This window comes from Aphelocoma coerulescens, chromosome 2 (assembly GCF_041296385.1).
Source record: "Aphelocoma coerulescens isolate FSJ_1873_10779 chromosome 2, UR_Acoe_1.0, whole genome shotgun sequence".
In the NCBI taxonomy this organism is placed as follows: domain Eukaryota; kingdom Metazoa; phylum Chordata; class Aves; order Passeriformes; family Corvidae; genus Aphelocoma; species Aphelocoma coerulescens.
This window is the reverse complement of record NC_091015.1, coordinates 129,468,689-129,484,689: the sequence shown is the minus strand read 5'-3', so window position 1 is coordinate 129,484,689 and position 16,001 is coordinate 129,468,689. Positions and strand designations below refer to the sequence as shown.

Genomic DNA, 16,001 nt, shown 5'->3' with positions numbered 1-16,001 from the left:
GAATTTCCCTTTGAGAATACCTGAACTGAATTTCCAGCTTTGTATAAGCTTCTAATTTGTGTTATCCTTTTCTTTACCAAACAGTCCTCTAATACTTCCTGACACAGTCCAGCACCTTAATTGTGTCTCCCCTGATGGGGGAGGCTTTTTAGAGTCTTTGCCAGGAGTCAGAGATGAACGGGACTTTCAGCCTTCTCTTTCTTCTGTAGTTGTTTATTAAGTCTTATCAGAGAAATACAAGCTACTGTTGTGACCCAGACATAGCATGAAGTAGAGAATGCAAGAAAAGCCGAATTATCATTACACGGTCTTTTAAAGGTAAATCACCCAACGAAAACTTAAAACGAAAGATATTTTCACTTTTCTTCCAGTGTCTAGTACATTGTCTTGTCACGTAGACAGGAACTGCGGAATTCTTTATCCAATCATCCCAAACTACTTCTACTGCAGAATATGGAGTAGTAGAAGAAGAAGGAGGTCTGGAGAACAACAACAATCCTCCATTTTGATGTTTTTTGCTTTTATCTACTTACTATATTAATAAACCCCAAAGCTCTAAGTTTTTCACCCTGTGATAATTTTACATAGTATTCTATCACCTAGTTTACACCAGTGTAGATTCTAATTCTTCCCAGAGGGTAGGCAATTTTCTCCATGGACGAAGGTTAAAAACAGTGCTGTCCAGAACCCTTCAAAACAGGGAGAGAAATAATCTCTGCATTCTGGGTTCCCACAACTTCCCGTGAAGTAACTGCCCACTTTAAATCACCTCATCCCTGTTTTCTTCCTTGTAAGTTACCTGTTTTGAGCTATTTTAAGATAAGAAATTTAACTTAGGACCAAAGACTCAATGGAAACGCTCTCTCAAAAGAAAGGTCTTTAAGAAGCAGCCAGAACCATAAACTTGATCAAATTCACTAATAAGAAACACTGGGATTAAAATCATCTCCCAGTCACAAAGTCAATTCTGTAAACCTCAAATGGGTGTAAACTGTTCTGCTGCACTGTTTTCATCTAACCCCTCCCAGGGCCAGGGTTTTCCAGGCTAAATAGAACCAATCCCACTTTTAATCTTTTCAGGAACACATTCTAATTATACCCATCCTACAGAAACACCACAAGGTTACTTCTTTTGGCATGCCATTGACTCAGTATTTATCCCAGACTCTTGCTACTCACTGTCTCAGCTGCTCAGAGAGCAGCACATGCCTACACTGAGGTCCGCCAGCTTTGCATGAGCAAGGAGGAGGCACATCTCAGTCTCTTCTCTCTGCACAGAATAAGATAAAGACCATGGGAGCTGTAACTTAGTGCAAGCAACTAAGCAGGGAGCTGGCAAATAGCACCTCAGAGTACTTGTGTGCTCTTCCTTGCTTCATTTAATATTGGACATATTTTCACCAAAGAGCAAGTACAGCATGAGATAACTGTTAATATATGCTAATTATACAAGTGTGCCCAGTAGTTTAATTAAAGCAGAATGTTTACAAATATCTCAATGTGCTGCTGAGAAAAAAAAAACCCCAAACTAACAAGGTTGTGTTTATCCAGAATAAATGATTACAGAGGAGTTTTCTTTAAAGAAAACATTCAGGTTTTGATTATTTAGCTCTTGTGTGACAAAGGATCTCTAGGAAAGTCAAGCAGAGGTGAAGTCTAAGCCTTTCATATGCTGCCTACAAGAGCAAGCAGTAGGATTATTACCTGCATTTAATGGAAACTAAATGGAACTCCCAAGCTTACCAGACGTAAGGCTTCCCTCCCTTGTGAGGGAAGATCATCACCCTCTACGAAGTTCTTTCTCCCTTAACTGCATATCCACATAGGTCTGCACTCAATGAACAGTGTTGTGCCAAAAATGCCAAGATGTTAGCTAAATGAGTAATAATTTATGGTAAGAAAATTTATGACATAAAATTATGAGATGGAAGATTCCATAGGCTTTCAGGTACTGAGAAAAAATGAAATAGTTTAAATATAAGCATTGATACATTTTCTTAGTGCTTGACAAAATAATGTCAACTTCTGGGACCCTCAGTTACTCTCAGCTGCTATTAAATACTAAGATTTAACAGGTATTTGAAACAAAGAGACTGTGATAACATGTAGTTGTAGGTTTTGGCATAAGAGGGAAACAATTCAACGATTTAGTGAACCCCTTTTCTTCATACATCACTGCTTAATCAATAATGGTCTTCAGAAGTAATAAGCAATATAACTTTACCTATATTCTGAACTGAAATATGCCCAAACCACAGACTGCCCAAAATTGGTATCACAAACTTTGGCCTTGCATTTATATAGAGAATTGTTAGTATATAGTATATGAAATATATGCATAGTACATGACAATTCCTTTCTGTTAGGCTTAAATATTTGGCCCACAACACAATCACCACTTTATCACAACATAAATTTGGAATAATACAAGAAGTCTTGTCTGCAATCTTTAACATAAAACTTTAATTACTTAGCACATGAAATGAATTATGATTAAAATCATGCAGATATTCAGAATGCAAAACAAAATACTTCAAATACAATTGCATGTTTAAAATCTACTCAGCCAAATATCTACTTTAAGGTAAAAACGTAAGAAATATACTAAGCAATTATAACCTTAACATAAATAAACAAGTACTGGTATTTTCAGAACAAAATAATCATGGAAAACAACAATTTTTAACACATACATCGATATAAGAGATACAGCCCATCTACTCTCCTTCACAGTGTGATCCACTCATCTGATATAAATCCAAAAATACAAAAAAACTGCACACTACTAAAGCACAGCAGCCAGTTTCCCCCAACATAAGACTCCTACCTGCTTACTGCAGTGTTGGGGCAAGTTATTTGAAAAAATATACAATTTCAAAGATTAAGGGGTTTAATTACACAGCTTCCAAACAAGAACAGTGAAAGCTGCACAACCAAATCCCCACTGAATACTACAAAATGCCTTTGGCCAAAATTCCAAATATAAAGAACTGAAATTCAGGTCAAAAATATGTGACCAATCAACACATTTATGCTGTCACTTGCATGCACAAAAGCAGACCAGTTCTGTGTTTGTGCACCTCAGTGTATTTTTATTTGGGGTTGTGTAAGTAACTGTGTAAAGAATCATGTCACTGCACAGGGTCCAACTGCATACTCAGATTCAAAATGACCACAGGCCTCCTCTAAATCACATAATTTCCCCAGATGACAGTGGTCTCTCCCATTTCTCTAACTTCCAAGAAGAAAAAAAGTCATATTTATTTTCATCACAAGTAGTACAACTAGAATACAAATAAGAACATTCTATCATAGTCTGCAGCAGCTGAGGTTTGCATCTCCTGAACTGATTCACTCATATGAGCAACAATACAAGGAAAATTACATAAAAACTAGAATATAAATATTATACTGCACCACGAAACACTACAAATAGAACGTACAAAAATTATATTAGGGCATTAATTATCTGTAAACCTACTAAAAAGAACACCTTAATACAGTTTGCAAGGTAAACATAACCTACAGTCTAAGTTTTCAAATGGCTGTTTGTCAATGCAGCATAGAACATTTCCATAGTGCAAATCTTACCAACTGTATGAAAGATACTGTCCCCTTCAGAAAATGCTCCTTCCCCCACCCCCCTCAAAACAACGAGTCACAAAGTCCTACCTCATTTCACATTTAGTATAAGATGTGGTTTGAAACATACTAACATACAGAAGCTTAATTTTAACATTGAAAAACGTTTGAATAATGCTGAAAAATTAAAATAAAAAAGTTAGATATGTTATAGCTGGAAGACATGAAACTCAAAAATATGACCCCTGGAAATGAGGAAATAAAAAGACACTGATATCTCCTTTCTTTCACCTTTTGGAAACATACTGTATGACACTACAGCAGGGTCCCTGGGCTGTACGACAACCATAAGGTTACTTTAATTGCTGAAGAATCACAGTGTTAAGTATATCTGCTTCTTGTAGCGTCAGGCTTTCATCCGTTAGCTCTTTATTTGGAAAGGTAGTCACAAGAACAAAATCCGTTGTTGCAAAAGCTGGACGGGACTGGATAATGAAATCTCGAATATGCTTAATCCTGTGAAAAGAATATGGATATGAAAACTCTGTATGATTCCATCTGACATATATCTCTGAACATTAAGATGATCAGAGAACACAAAACCATCAAGCAGACTAAACCAATAAGTTCTAGATTTCACATTTCTTCTTGATCCAGATAACTAATGATTGTAGCCTACAATTTTTTGACTCTTGCATTAAAAAACCCCTGAAAAATTATAGTGAATGTTGCTTGTTTTCTCAAGGAAAAGAAACAAAATTTGTAACATGGAATTATATTGCAAACTGATACATAACACAGGAAGGCAAGTAATTTCAACATCACTGTCAAAAGTTTCATTAATTAGTATATTCCAAAAAGGTGAAATTATTAATGGAAGAGAGAATCTTAAAATATATGGTCACAGTAAAGAGAAAGTAGAGGGGAATTACTAATGCACTTCAAAAGCAAGAGGTTTCCCCTACTCTCACTTGGCAGTGAACTTCTGAACAATAGTTAATAAAACAATCACATCAACAAGAATAATTTAATTTTATAAGACACAGATTTAAAAAAAGTACTTTAGAGAAAAAATCCTGAAATTTGAGGTTTTTCTATTAAGACACTAACATGAGAATAAATCTGTGAAGATGTTTTGTAATTAAGTTGGCAAATATACTGCAGCCAAATAAGCAGGGATTTCAGCTTTCTACCAGTCTTCAAGGCCTATGACATAAGTTATGCACTTTAGCAGCTGATTTTGATCATATATATGTCAAAGATAACCATAAAGATTCACAGTCAAGAGAAAGTTAATAATGATTAAAATAAGCTCATGTCAACACAACCTTGGTTGTTACAGATGTTACTGGCAAGTTTACCACTTCTACACTTTCAGGCAGACAGAAGAACACACAACTCAGCCACAGAGGCTCTCAATAAGCCACATGGCTTGTCTCAGTCACTTCTCCAGCAGGTGCTATGAAGAAAGGATCTGAGCCTGTACTCTTAGGATATATTATCAGGTCAAAAGTATCAAAAAATATTGCTGTATCTTCCTCCCTACTGGCATCTCACCTAAAATTTCCTCATTGTAGTCTGTGTACACTGTCAGGTAAAAAAAGCTACACATCGTCCTTATTCTGAGCCAGGAGGAAAAAAAGGAAACAGATGAGCTCTCCATGTAACAACATTAACATGGAATTGGGTCCAGTGCAACACCATCTCCAAGTGAGGATTCAAGTTGCAGCCATGTTCTAACACAATTGTGCAGATTTCAAATCAAGGCTGACTTTTAACACTGTTTAAGCATGGATAGAACTGCTGCCCAAATCTCTGCCCTCTGCCCAAAGTTCTCTCAGCCACACAGTGGAGAGTGGAGCTTTGCAGAACCTTGCACTAAAACAACCTCTTAGACAAATAAATGGGGTTGGCCAACACCATTTGTGGCACTGGCCCAACAGTGTCAATAAAATTGGTGGCAAGCTCTAATCAGCAAAGCTACTAACAAATCTAAAACCTCCATCATGTTCACACATTGCCAGTTCTTAGGAGATGACCATCCAAAACAAAAAGTAGGTTCTCAGTATTATGTCCAACCCACATGCTGGAATTGCAAACAAGCATAAAGTGTCTATATACCCTTCTGCATACGGGCTGCCATCTACACTTTTATCTGTGACATGTTTTGTCACAGCCTCGAGTATAACAAGGTAGAAAGCTGGAATTCTTGATTATGGGCCACAGGATTTCTCTGCCCATAGTGTGGACTATATTCCAATCGAGACTATACTCCACACTTTGTAATAAAGTGCTTTCACAATGTTTCCCAAGTCATCCACCTGGTCCTCCCAAGGAGGGCCCAGGGCTGGGATGACTACATAGTGGGGCTATCCAGATTTCAGCTGTCCTGGGAAGAGTTACGGCTTGTACTATGTCCTTAAAAAAATCCAAGGACATAATTGGTTATAAAAGTTTGTATAAAAGTTGCAGTTATCAAATATATTGTATTTCCAAGTACAGAATTTTTGACAGTCAGTTTATCGTACATCCATGTAATGAAAGTGACACAGAACTATACATTTCAGCAAGGCTGGTATTTCCCCCTTTTTGATGTCTTGCTGAGACTCATTTAATGACAAAACACAAACTTATCAAAATAGTTAATGTTACCTGCGTTGATGGAGAATCAATTTACCTGTGTGTTTGATTAAATCTTTGTATTAATCGGCTTCCATCTGCTAATCTAATTTGAATTTTAGTTGCTGGCATGGAATCATCAATCAGAACAGGTGCATTAAGAATAGATTTCTCCTCCTCCTCTGGGGAAGAAGGTGTGCTGACTATTTCAGGTGTAAGGCTATAGGATTGGAAAAAAACCAAACCAGATGTTACTAACAGAACCGTGACAAAGTAGTCTGAAATTTTCAGTCACAGGAATGAAACAGCATATGAATACAGAGCACAGAACAGAGATTCTAGCTTTTTGCACCTTCCAAGTTTTTGCCCTTCGCCACTGAAAGCTTTGAATCGCAGTCTGGGCTTCACATATTCCTGTTCTTGGTGATCTTCCATATCCAAATTAACCTGGCCACCATGAACAAGTCGCTGCAGTTCCACAGGAATTTCCCTTAATTACAAAAATAAAAATTTTCCAATTACAACATGGACTGCAAAAAAAAATTATCCAAAAAGTACACACACAGTATGAGTCAATAGTAATATTATGTCTACTCTGAAAGTCACGTTTAATTATTTTAGGAATTGATTTCATCCTAAACGAAGGAAAAAAAAAAGTGAATTGACAGTCAAAACCTAGAACATACTGACAGCTGAATCATAGAATGAGCTAGGAAAAAAATGTCAATACAAAAGCTGTTGTAACAAGAACCATTCAGAGTTAAACCCTCAAAGGAACCAAAGCATTCCAAATTTTTAAGTGCCCCATGCATCTGGTGACAAATACAAACTATATTTTATGGGTTCAGGCAAAGAAGAAGTCTGGAACTTTTAATAAGCATGTGGAGAAAGCATTTTACTTCACTCCAAAGACATACCTCAAAAGGGTTGCCATTTTAACTCACCCTCTTTTAACAGACTCAAGAAACTGAGCATTTGTTGGATCTGAATAGGATCTCAACTCGCCATCATCTAAACTGAATCCATTTCTCCACAGTTTCAGCAAAATTTGAACCTATGAAGCAAAACCAGTGAAATAAAAAAGTGAAGACAAATAAGGTAGTACAATTTCATACAGACTAGTTATAGAAATGTTGATCTATACTTAACAGATTTTGTACCAGACCACAAACAAGACGGCAAATGACAAAATAAGAACAATACATTGCACTGTAACTGTCACTGTTAGATTCTTTTTGAAAAATCCCAATAGTTATAGACTACTATCTTCTTCTAGACCATTTTTCTACCTTGGGAAAAAGAATCTCTTAATCTGCTATCCATGACAAAGTATGACATAGTGAGGGTGTAGTGATCTTTGCAGTGTTCTAGTTACTTTCAAAATCAGTAAACATTTTTATTGATAAATTAAGAAATAAACCCATAAAATTACAAATTATTGCTGATAAATCTGTTACAGCAAAACCTACACTTTCCTCAAATTATTACATGCTGAGCTCCAACAAAGCTGAAAGTAGCTCCATTAAGTTCAAATGCTAAGAATCCTGGAAACCAGCTCCCTTTGCTCCCTTCTTATTTTGCTACATCCTACATGAAAGGTCCAGCCAGGACGTTTCAGCTTCAAAACCTGCACCTCTCTTCCTTCTAAGTGCTTTGCCATCCAGCAAAACTAGACTTTCCTAGCCAGTAAAACTGGCTTCCCTTAGAAAACTAATTCTGCTCCCAGTTATGGTAAGTCCACTGCAACAAGATTCTGGCTGGCTACAGCTGGCTGTTACTGGAGAGTAGAACGATTACTGAAGAGTAGAAGTAGAAGCTGTTACTGAAGTTAGCAGCTCCTTGTGTGGCACGACAGCACCCCCTAGCCAGAACCACATCCTTTGGGCCTTAGTAATTTCTTGGGTTTGTTTCTAGACAAGTTGAAGATTTGCTTTAGCCATTCACAAAAATAGCAAAGTGCAGAGAACTTTGTTTTTCCCCACCCTCTCCTTCACACCCTGGTTTTTAAGTGATAGGAAAGAAAGGCCTCTAACCTGCTGCTTCACCTTTCCTAGAATACATCCATGCACTCCAGTCTGAGACTGGCTGCTTTGCAAGCCACAAGAAGAATCCATTCCCAGAAGGATTAAAATGTTAGCATAACTAAGAGAATCCAAGCAACGCCTGATGGAAAGTAACTGAAAAGGAGGTGTGCTAAGAATTTTAAAGTAATTTACATTTGACAATTCCATAATGGAGGCCTTAGGGATACCCAATGAACATCTGCTCTCTGTGGACACTTCAACAATTTCTACTGAACACGTATCTAATATTCAGATATTATTTTTTCCTCATAGACATAGTTACTGAAATACTGGCACTTCAAACTGTAAACATGATTAAGCAGGCCTCTGTTAGAGGTTTTGTTTTCTGCTATTAATTTTACTTACATCCTGATTTTCTCCATATATGTATTCAGAGTGCTTTTGTGATGAGTCACCCAGTCTGTATCCACCACCAGAAAATGACTGAAAAAAATACATAGAAAAGCTTATAAAACAATTCTCTGAAACAGTTTATTAGAATTCTTATCTGGGTAAAAAAAATAAAAAAGCCATCCACAAGCTTGCTTCTGCGATAAAAAGCAAGTACTGTTCTATCATGTATTATCTAAGTGGAAAATTGTATGTAGCAGCCATAATCAGGCTAAGCAAGCTTTGTGTGACACATTTCAGCTTCTGTTCTGTATACTTTTTCAAACATAAGAATCATAGAATACTTCAGGTTGGAAAAGACCTTTAAAGGTCACCAACTGCTCCCCTGTGACAAGCAGGGACATCTTCAACTTCATCATGTTGCTCAGAGCCTGGTCCCCCCTGACCTTGAATGTTTCCAGGAATGGGGCATCCACCACCTCCCTGAGCAACCTGTTTCAGTGTTTTACCACACTCATGGTAAAGAATGTCTCTCTGATATCCTCTTTTAAGTACCCTCTTTTAGTTTAAAACCTTTACCCCTTGTCCTACCAAAACTGGCCCTGCTAAAAAGTCTATCCCCTTCTTTCTTATAGGCCCCCTTTAACTACTGGAAGGCTGTAAGGTCTCCCCGGACCCTTGTCTTCTCCAGGGTGAACAATCCCAACTCTCTCAGGCTTTCCTCATAGGACAGATGCTCCATTCCTCTGATTATTTTTGTGGCCTTCCTCTGGACTCATTCTAACAGGTCCATGCCCTTCTTGTGCTGTGGACCCCAGAGCTGGATGAAGCACTTCAAGTGGGGTCTCACCAGAGTGGAGTAGAGGGACAGAATCACCTTCCTCATCCGGGTGCCCACACTTCCTGTGACGCAGCCCAGGACATGTTTGGGCTGTGAATACACACTGCTGGGTCATGTCCAACTTTTCATCCACCAGCACCCCCAAGCCCTTCTCCAGAGCTGTTCTCAATCCCTTCATTCTCCAGCCTGTGTTGACCCCGGGGGTTGCCCTGATGCAGATGCAGGACCTGGCACTGTTGACCTGATGAGGCTCCCATGAGCCCACTTCTCCAGCTTGTCCAGGTCCCTCTGGATGGCATCCCAGACTTCAGGCACATCAACTGCAACACTCAGCCTGGTGCCACCTGCAGATTTGCTGAGGGTGTGCTCGACCCCACTGTCTGTGTTACTGATGAAGACATTAAACAGCACTGGTCCCTCTATGGATACCTTGTCACCATCCTCCATATGGACACTTAACTGTTGACCACTACTCTCTAGGAGCAATGCTACAGGTAAGAGATTTTGATTTGGGAAGCAAATTTAGTCTGGATTCTCAATGAATCAAATGTAATTGAAAACAAAGCACGTAATTCCAGTTCATGATGATTTCTAATGATTTCCTCTGGAATAGTGTGGTTCTTTTCCTTTATTTTCTAGAGCAAGCTATTTGAGCACAGACAATAGAAACCTGTCTTGAGCAAATCTGCTATTCACAAATCACAGAAAGGGGCACTTGTTCTCCTGTGGTTTTATGAATTTTAGAGACACAAATGTAAAGAGAGATCAAAACATCTCTTAACTTTTACCTTAGCTTTACTGAAATCACCAGATGCTCTCGAGGCTTCATCTAATGGGACAGCCCCATGTTCTTTTGCTTCCTTGAAGAGTTCAGCAACAATTTTACTCGGATTATTGGAAGCCCCAGAAATCTGTAATCCTCTATATTCTGAGTCACCTGAATAAAATCTTTAGAATAGTAATGCACATAAGCAACAATGCTTTAAATGACAAGCACAATTTTTCTCTTTCCATTAGAGGAAAAAAAATTAATGAACAAAGAGACAAATGTGGCACAAAACCTTTTCATTCTGATAAATGTTCCACTTGGTTCTGACCTTCCCAACAATCCAAGCACCACTACACTAAAAACATTTGACTGACAAAGAACCAAGGTGCCTTCTGGAGCAGATCCCAGAGATTAGGGGGCAAAGCTGTAAGTTTTAAGTGAACACAGTCCTGATGCAGCTGAGCACCTTATGTGGCTGTCACCTATTCCCAGAAAGACTGATTTCCTTAGGCGTGTCCTGTGCATGGGACTGTGTCTGGACTGGATAGAATATAAATTCACAGCTAACACCACCTTAGCAGAACAAGTATAAAACTATTCTTGGAAAACTTGAACAGTGCTACAATTTGATTTTTTAATTCAAACATCTAGCATACTTCCATTCCTGACAGTATCAGAAATGGAAATTTTCTAATAAATTTAATTAACCTTTCAAGGCATTTTAAAACCAGCAGAAACTGTTGTGAAAGCTAATTGTAGGCGTTTTCTTCACCACAGCACCATTACTAGGCCTTGAAGACAAACTGTTAAACTACAAATAATTCTGTTCAAAACTGTATCTGTTTGATTATAAGGATCAAGATATTCCTCAAGAATTATCTTGAGAAAGGCATTATAATCTCTAAATACTAATGAAATAGATGCTGTAAAAAAATCTGTATATAAATCAAAACCTGTCAAATCTGAGTGTTTTGTCTTTGATTACAGGAAGCATTAATAATTAATAAATGCTTTCTACTTTCTTCAACTTTTACCCTTAACCACTTGGGGAAAGGCAAGTCAATTAATCCATGTGAAACTATCTCCAAGACCAACGATTTTATAATGTGTTGATTCCACCATATTTTACAATTACCAAAACACAGTATTGGGTACTGTACATTCATACTGTTTTTATAATGCCACATAATTGTCAATCCCTGAGTAACATCTCCTTTGTACATAAATCTGTATTTATTACCCCAACTACCATTTATATGTGTCATAGGTTAGTAAAGGTTGTATGAGGTTAGTACTCATAAACAGTAATGAGTATTTTAGACCAAACCACTACACTATGGAAAATCTTTAATTATTAGATCTAAAAGAAAAGTAGTGGTAAGGAGATGAAACAGGAATTCTGATCAGAATTTGTATTCAAGAAAGAAAGGAAGTACTCAAATATTTGAGCAATAGATACACAGAACAATTCAGGATACTCAAGAAAGGCAAAAAAGGTTTTGAGTACAAGTGTAAGTTACAACTTTGCAACAATACAGGTTAAGGCATCTACAGGTCCTACATCACTCCAGTCAGATTCTACTAAGTATAATTTTATGACAAGAGTGTACAGCTAACACTCTAATAAGTCCCCTAGCTCTTTAAAGGACAGACCTAGCTCACATGCATGAAACAGGATGGAGCACAGTGCGAATGTGACACAAACCCCAACTACTTTCACAATTGTTAAATTATTTTTTCCTTTTTGTTCTAAAAATACCTTTGGTTTTCTTTGTCATCGCTCATGCTTCTCTCTGGTTTTCTCAGCCTTTTAAGAGAATCCAGTTTAAGACTGCCAAGAGAATAAAAAAAAACCATTTGAGGATGACTGGCACATAAACTTCATATCTAACTTCTGAAGCTACTTATTTTTCAAAAACTTAGGATATCAAGTTGTGTTTTTTGGTTTTTGGGGTTTCGGTTGGTTTTTTGGGTTTGGTTTGTTTTTTGTTTTTGTTTTTTGCCAAAGTACACAGCCATGAATGCTTCTCAGTGAACAAGCAGGAAAGGGCACATGCATGGCAGAGTCATTTTGCATTAACAGTTGGACTGCATGTTCACAATAGGCCTATTCCAACTGAACTCTTCTATGCTAGCATAGAAGAGCAGCACTGTTTCCATGCAATTAAAGCACTGCTCATCTGAGAGCAAACTGAAGTCTACTAATTTATCTCTTCCTTCTCACACAGATTGCAGAATGAATGCCAACAAATAACAAGTATTTGCCAACTATCACACTGAAGTATTTGAGATGCAGTATTGCAGCTTTTCCTTTGACTGGGAGTAGGAAGTTTTAACTTCATGATATGTATTGGTAAATGGAGCTATTTGCTTTATTTGTAAACTTTTTTGTATGTAGCTGGTTAGTCATCTTAGGTGGTTTCACCAAAAGAAAAAACCTCAAAACCCCAACACTTCCAAGTGTTGCAAACTCTGCTAAAATCTCTCTTCCGGAAGAGATCTGCATTTGCAGTGCACCTGAAGCATGACTGGTGACTAAGATCTTTTCTGTTGCTTGACCTCCTTAAATACAGAGATCCATATTGGCAGCAGTGATTGAAAAACAAGCCACATACAAGACATGCCATGCATGGCATCACTGTTAGTAATGTTATAAAGACTTCTTTACATTATTTTTAAAAAATAATTAAAAACTGGAAAGATTATTTTATTTAAAAAATCCAAGACTACACTGAATCTTCAAATGTTAAGTGAACTGCAAACACTGTAGGTTAGCAAAAGCTGGACTGAAATATAGGTATGTGCCCAACCCAGAAAAATTCATTAAGAAGCCCTTCTTATTTCTGTCACCCCAATAGGAGCCTACTAAGGAACCTACAAATAATTTTTAGAATCATTATTTGTCTCATCAGACACTGACATAAATAAAACTCTGAAAGCAGCTCACTTGCCAAGTTTCACACAAGCTGCCGCTTTGCTGAACTTTGAAGAAGCAAAGAACTGCAGTAATTTTCTGATACAGCAAATTTCCAAATTCTGTCTGTGTAAAGAAAGAGCAACACAGCATTTTTCTTATAGCATCTTATATGAAGTGGGGTTAAAGTGTTTTGAAATACCTGGAATACCAATTAATACAAAGGCTCCTAAATTAATAAATTTAAAAAGCATTCTGAGAAGACAGACAATGCATTATTGCAGGGACTCACAATTTTTGATTCTGACTTGCTGTAGATTGCTTTTTATACAAAGAGGGGATCAAGTAAGAATGACAAAGTTTTTTGAGCTAATCCACACACGTATCCACACATTTCTGAAAAACAAAACACGTCTTACCTCTGTGATACCTTTGGGTTACTGGTCTTTGTAGCTGTTGGCTTGTCAGAACACAATGACTGCCTTTTAGCTTCATCTTCATATAACTCTGCCAAGGCCAGCTGTAGGAAACAGAATTCTTTTTTGTAAGTCTGTAACTCTAGAACTACATATAGAATAGAAATAAGACAAAAAAGAATGTGAAATATGCATCTCTCCAGAAAATTAGAAACATCAACATGAGGAACCCAAACTAAAATTCAACTTCCTTTCTGTTTTATGGAAAGAAAAAAAAAAAAAAAACCAACTACACAATGCTTAAATGCCATTATGACTTGGAACTTGTACTCTTCTATCCTTTGGTTTCCACTGCTTCACTGGCTATGCACAGCCTGTTTTAGATTCAGTCATGAGAGTAAATACACACAAAGATATTAAGCATCAGCTCATTAATGGTAACAAATTGAAATAAAGCATCTGGCTAACCCTCTGATAGAAAACAATAATAAATTCTACAAACATTTTACATAGAAAGGTAAAAAACATAATTCAAATAAGCTTGTATTGGGATGAAGAACAATTCAGCCTAGCTGGCTTGAATTCAAGACATCACTCCACAAATACTTAAAAAAACCCCAACAACTTATTCACAAAGACCCCTGAAATGCAGCCATTATCACTGGCCAGTCCATCCTCAGAAAGTTATGCAAGGGACCTGCAATGTCCTTTCAACAATCTTTCTTTTGTCCTGGATAATACTCTACTTTGTCAAATCCTTAGTTTTGTCCCCAAACCATTCAGTTCACACTATGCAACTGACATTAACATTTTATCATACACACCAGAAAAGGTACTAGCCTAAAATTTCATTACAGTTTTACATAGAAGGAATACACATTAAAATAAAATGAAACATCATCTGTCCTTGAAAACACACTGCTAGGAACACAGGGTATTAATCCCATATTATTTTTTGTTGTTTCTATAATATTGCGAGGTATTTTCTGCAGAGAAAAAAATAAATACGAGGAATTATATCCATTAAGAAAATTAAATTGAGTAAAGACAGCCAAAAAAAAAACCCGAACAAAACCAAACCTGCTGAAGGCCTCCGTTCTCTTGGAGAAGAAAATACCCTTCAGATACGTAAAGCTGATGGGTAAGTCATAGACAACACACCCCATTACCGTCCCTAATCCAAGGACTGAGGGATGCTGAAAGAGCATAGAAGGGCATAGCCAGGCTTCTGTGCTTTCCTCATAACCCATCTCATATTGTGGCACCACACATCAAGTACAGACCCAGGAGGGTACTTCCTTGGGGTTTAACACTTTATCAGTAGGCAGCTACCCAAGATGCCAGTCTGCTTCAGATTACTAAGACCTTGTGAACCAAAAGTATCAACACAGACTTTATTACTGTTACATATTGAAATAATAATAAAGCAATCCCAATAAACCAGTAACACTGGAGAAGAGAAAGCTCCACAGAGCTTTCAGTACTTAAAGGGGGCTTAGAAAAAAACAGGGAGAGAGACTTTTTACATAGGCAGATCGTGATAGGACAAGGCAGAATGGTTTTAAAGTACAAGAGGAGAGATTTAGATTAGGTATTAGGAAGAAATTCTTTACTCAGAGGGTAGTAAGGCATCAGAACAGGTTTACCAGAGAACCTGTGGATGCCCCATCCCTGGGAGTGTTCAAAGCCAGGCTGGATGGGGCTCTGAACAACCTGGTCTAGTGAAAGGTGTCCCTTCCCATGGCACAGAGGTTGGAACTAGATGATCTTTAAGGTCCCTTCCAACTCAAAGCACTCTATGACTGCAGCAAAAATAATCCGAAAAAGAATCTATGAAAATTCCAAATAGTAACCAAGAAAAAAAACTATACCCATCTTTCTCTGTTAATTATGTATAATTAAACAGAATAGGGGAAGTTTCAGTTACTAAGTTTTACCTGTTTTCCAATCAATTTCTTGTTAAAATATTTCAAACCTTCAAAAAGTGTCAAATCACATGCAAAAAAAGGCATACTGCTAAAAGGGTTGGTAATTAAGCATTTAAATACCAATGCTGAATTATATTTGTGATCACACTCTACTTTTCCCACATGCACCTGGGAAAAGGTCTTGTCCTTAGTCTTACACCGCATCTGCGGAGACTGACACTTTCATGCGGGACAAGACATTCCTATCAAATAATCAAGGAATGCAATGACACTGAAATAGCTTCAAGAACAGTTAAAACACAGCTGGTGAAGTGTCGGGAGAGTCCTTCCCGTTCCTTGGAGAACCGAGCACCCGCCGTTTCCTAAGGGGCCTAGTTCTCTTCCAGAGGCGTCCTTCCCTTCCCAGCCTCAAAAGGGGCGTGGGAGCTGAAGGAAGAAAAGCCGATGGGCTCAGAGGGCACGTCGGGGCAGCCCCGGCAGGAGACCCGCGCACCGCCCGCTCCCCTCACGACCGGCCG

General features: G+C 37.8%; 1 protein-coding gene across 4 annotated transcripts in view; it reads right to left on the bottom strand.

Moving 5' to 3' along the window:
• Positions 1-2,678: 2,678 nt before the first annotated feature.
• Positions 2,679-16,001, bottom strand: part of UBXN2B (UBX domain protein 2B) — a 53,597-nt gene continuing 40,274 nt past the window's right edge. For 2 of the 4 annotated variants that reach the window (XM_069004797.1, XM_069004796.1), the window contains 8 exons: positions 13,559-13,659; positions 11,985-12,056; positions 10,245-10,404; positions 8,631-8,708; positions 7,146-7,255; positions 6,554-6,691; positions 6,260-6,421; positions 2,679-4,098 (listed from right to left, as the gene is read on the bottom strand). In XM_069004797.1, the coding sequence (XP_068860898.1) occupies positions 3,936-4,098; positions 6,260-6,421; positions 6,554-6,691; positions 7,146-7,255; positions 8,631-8,708; positions 10,245-10,404; positions 11,985-12,056; positions 13,559-13,659 (984 nt within the window). In that variant the 3' untranslated portion in view covers positions 2,679-3,935. Of the gene's footprint in view, positions 4,141-5,383; positions 5,398-6,259; positions 6,422-6,553; positions 6,692-7,145; positions 7,256-8,630; positions 8,709-10,244; positions 10,405-11,984; positions 12,057-13,558; positions 13,660-15,492; positions 15,931-16,001 lie in introns of those variants that run through there. The other 2 variants (XM_069004795.1, XM_069004798.1) reach the window with 2 other exon arrangements.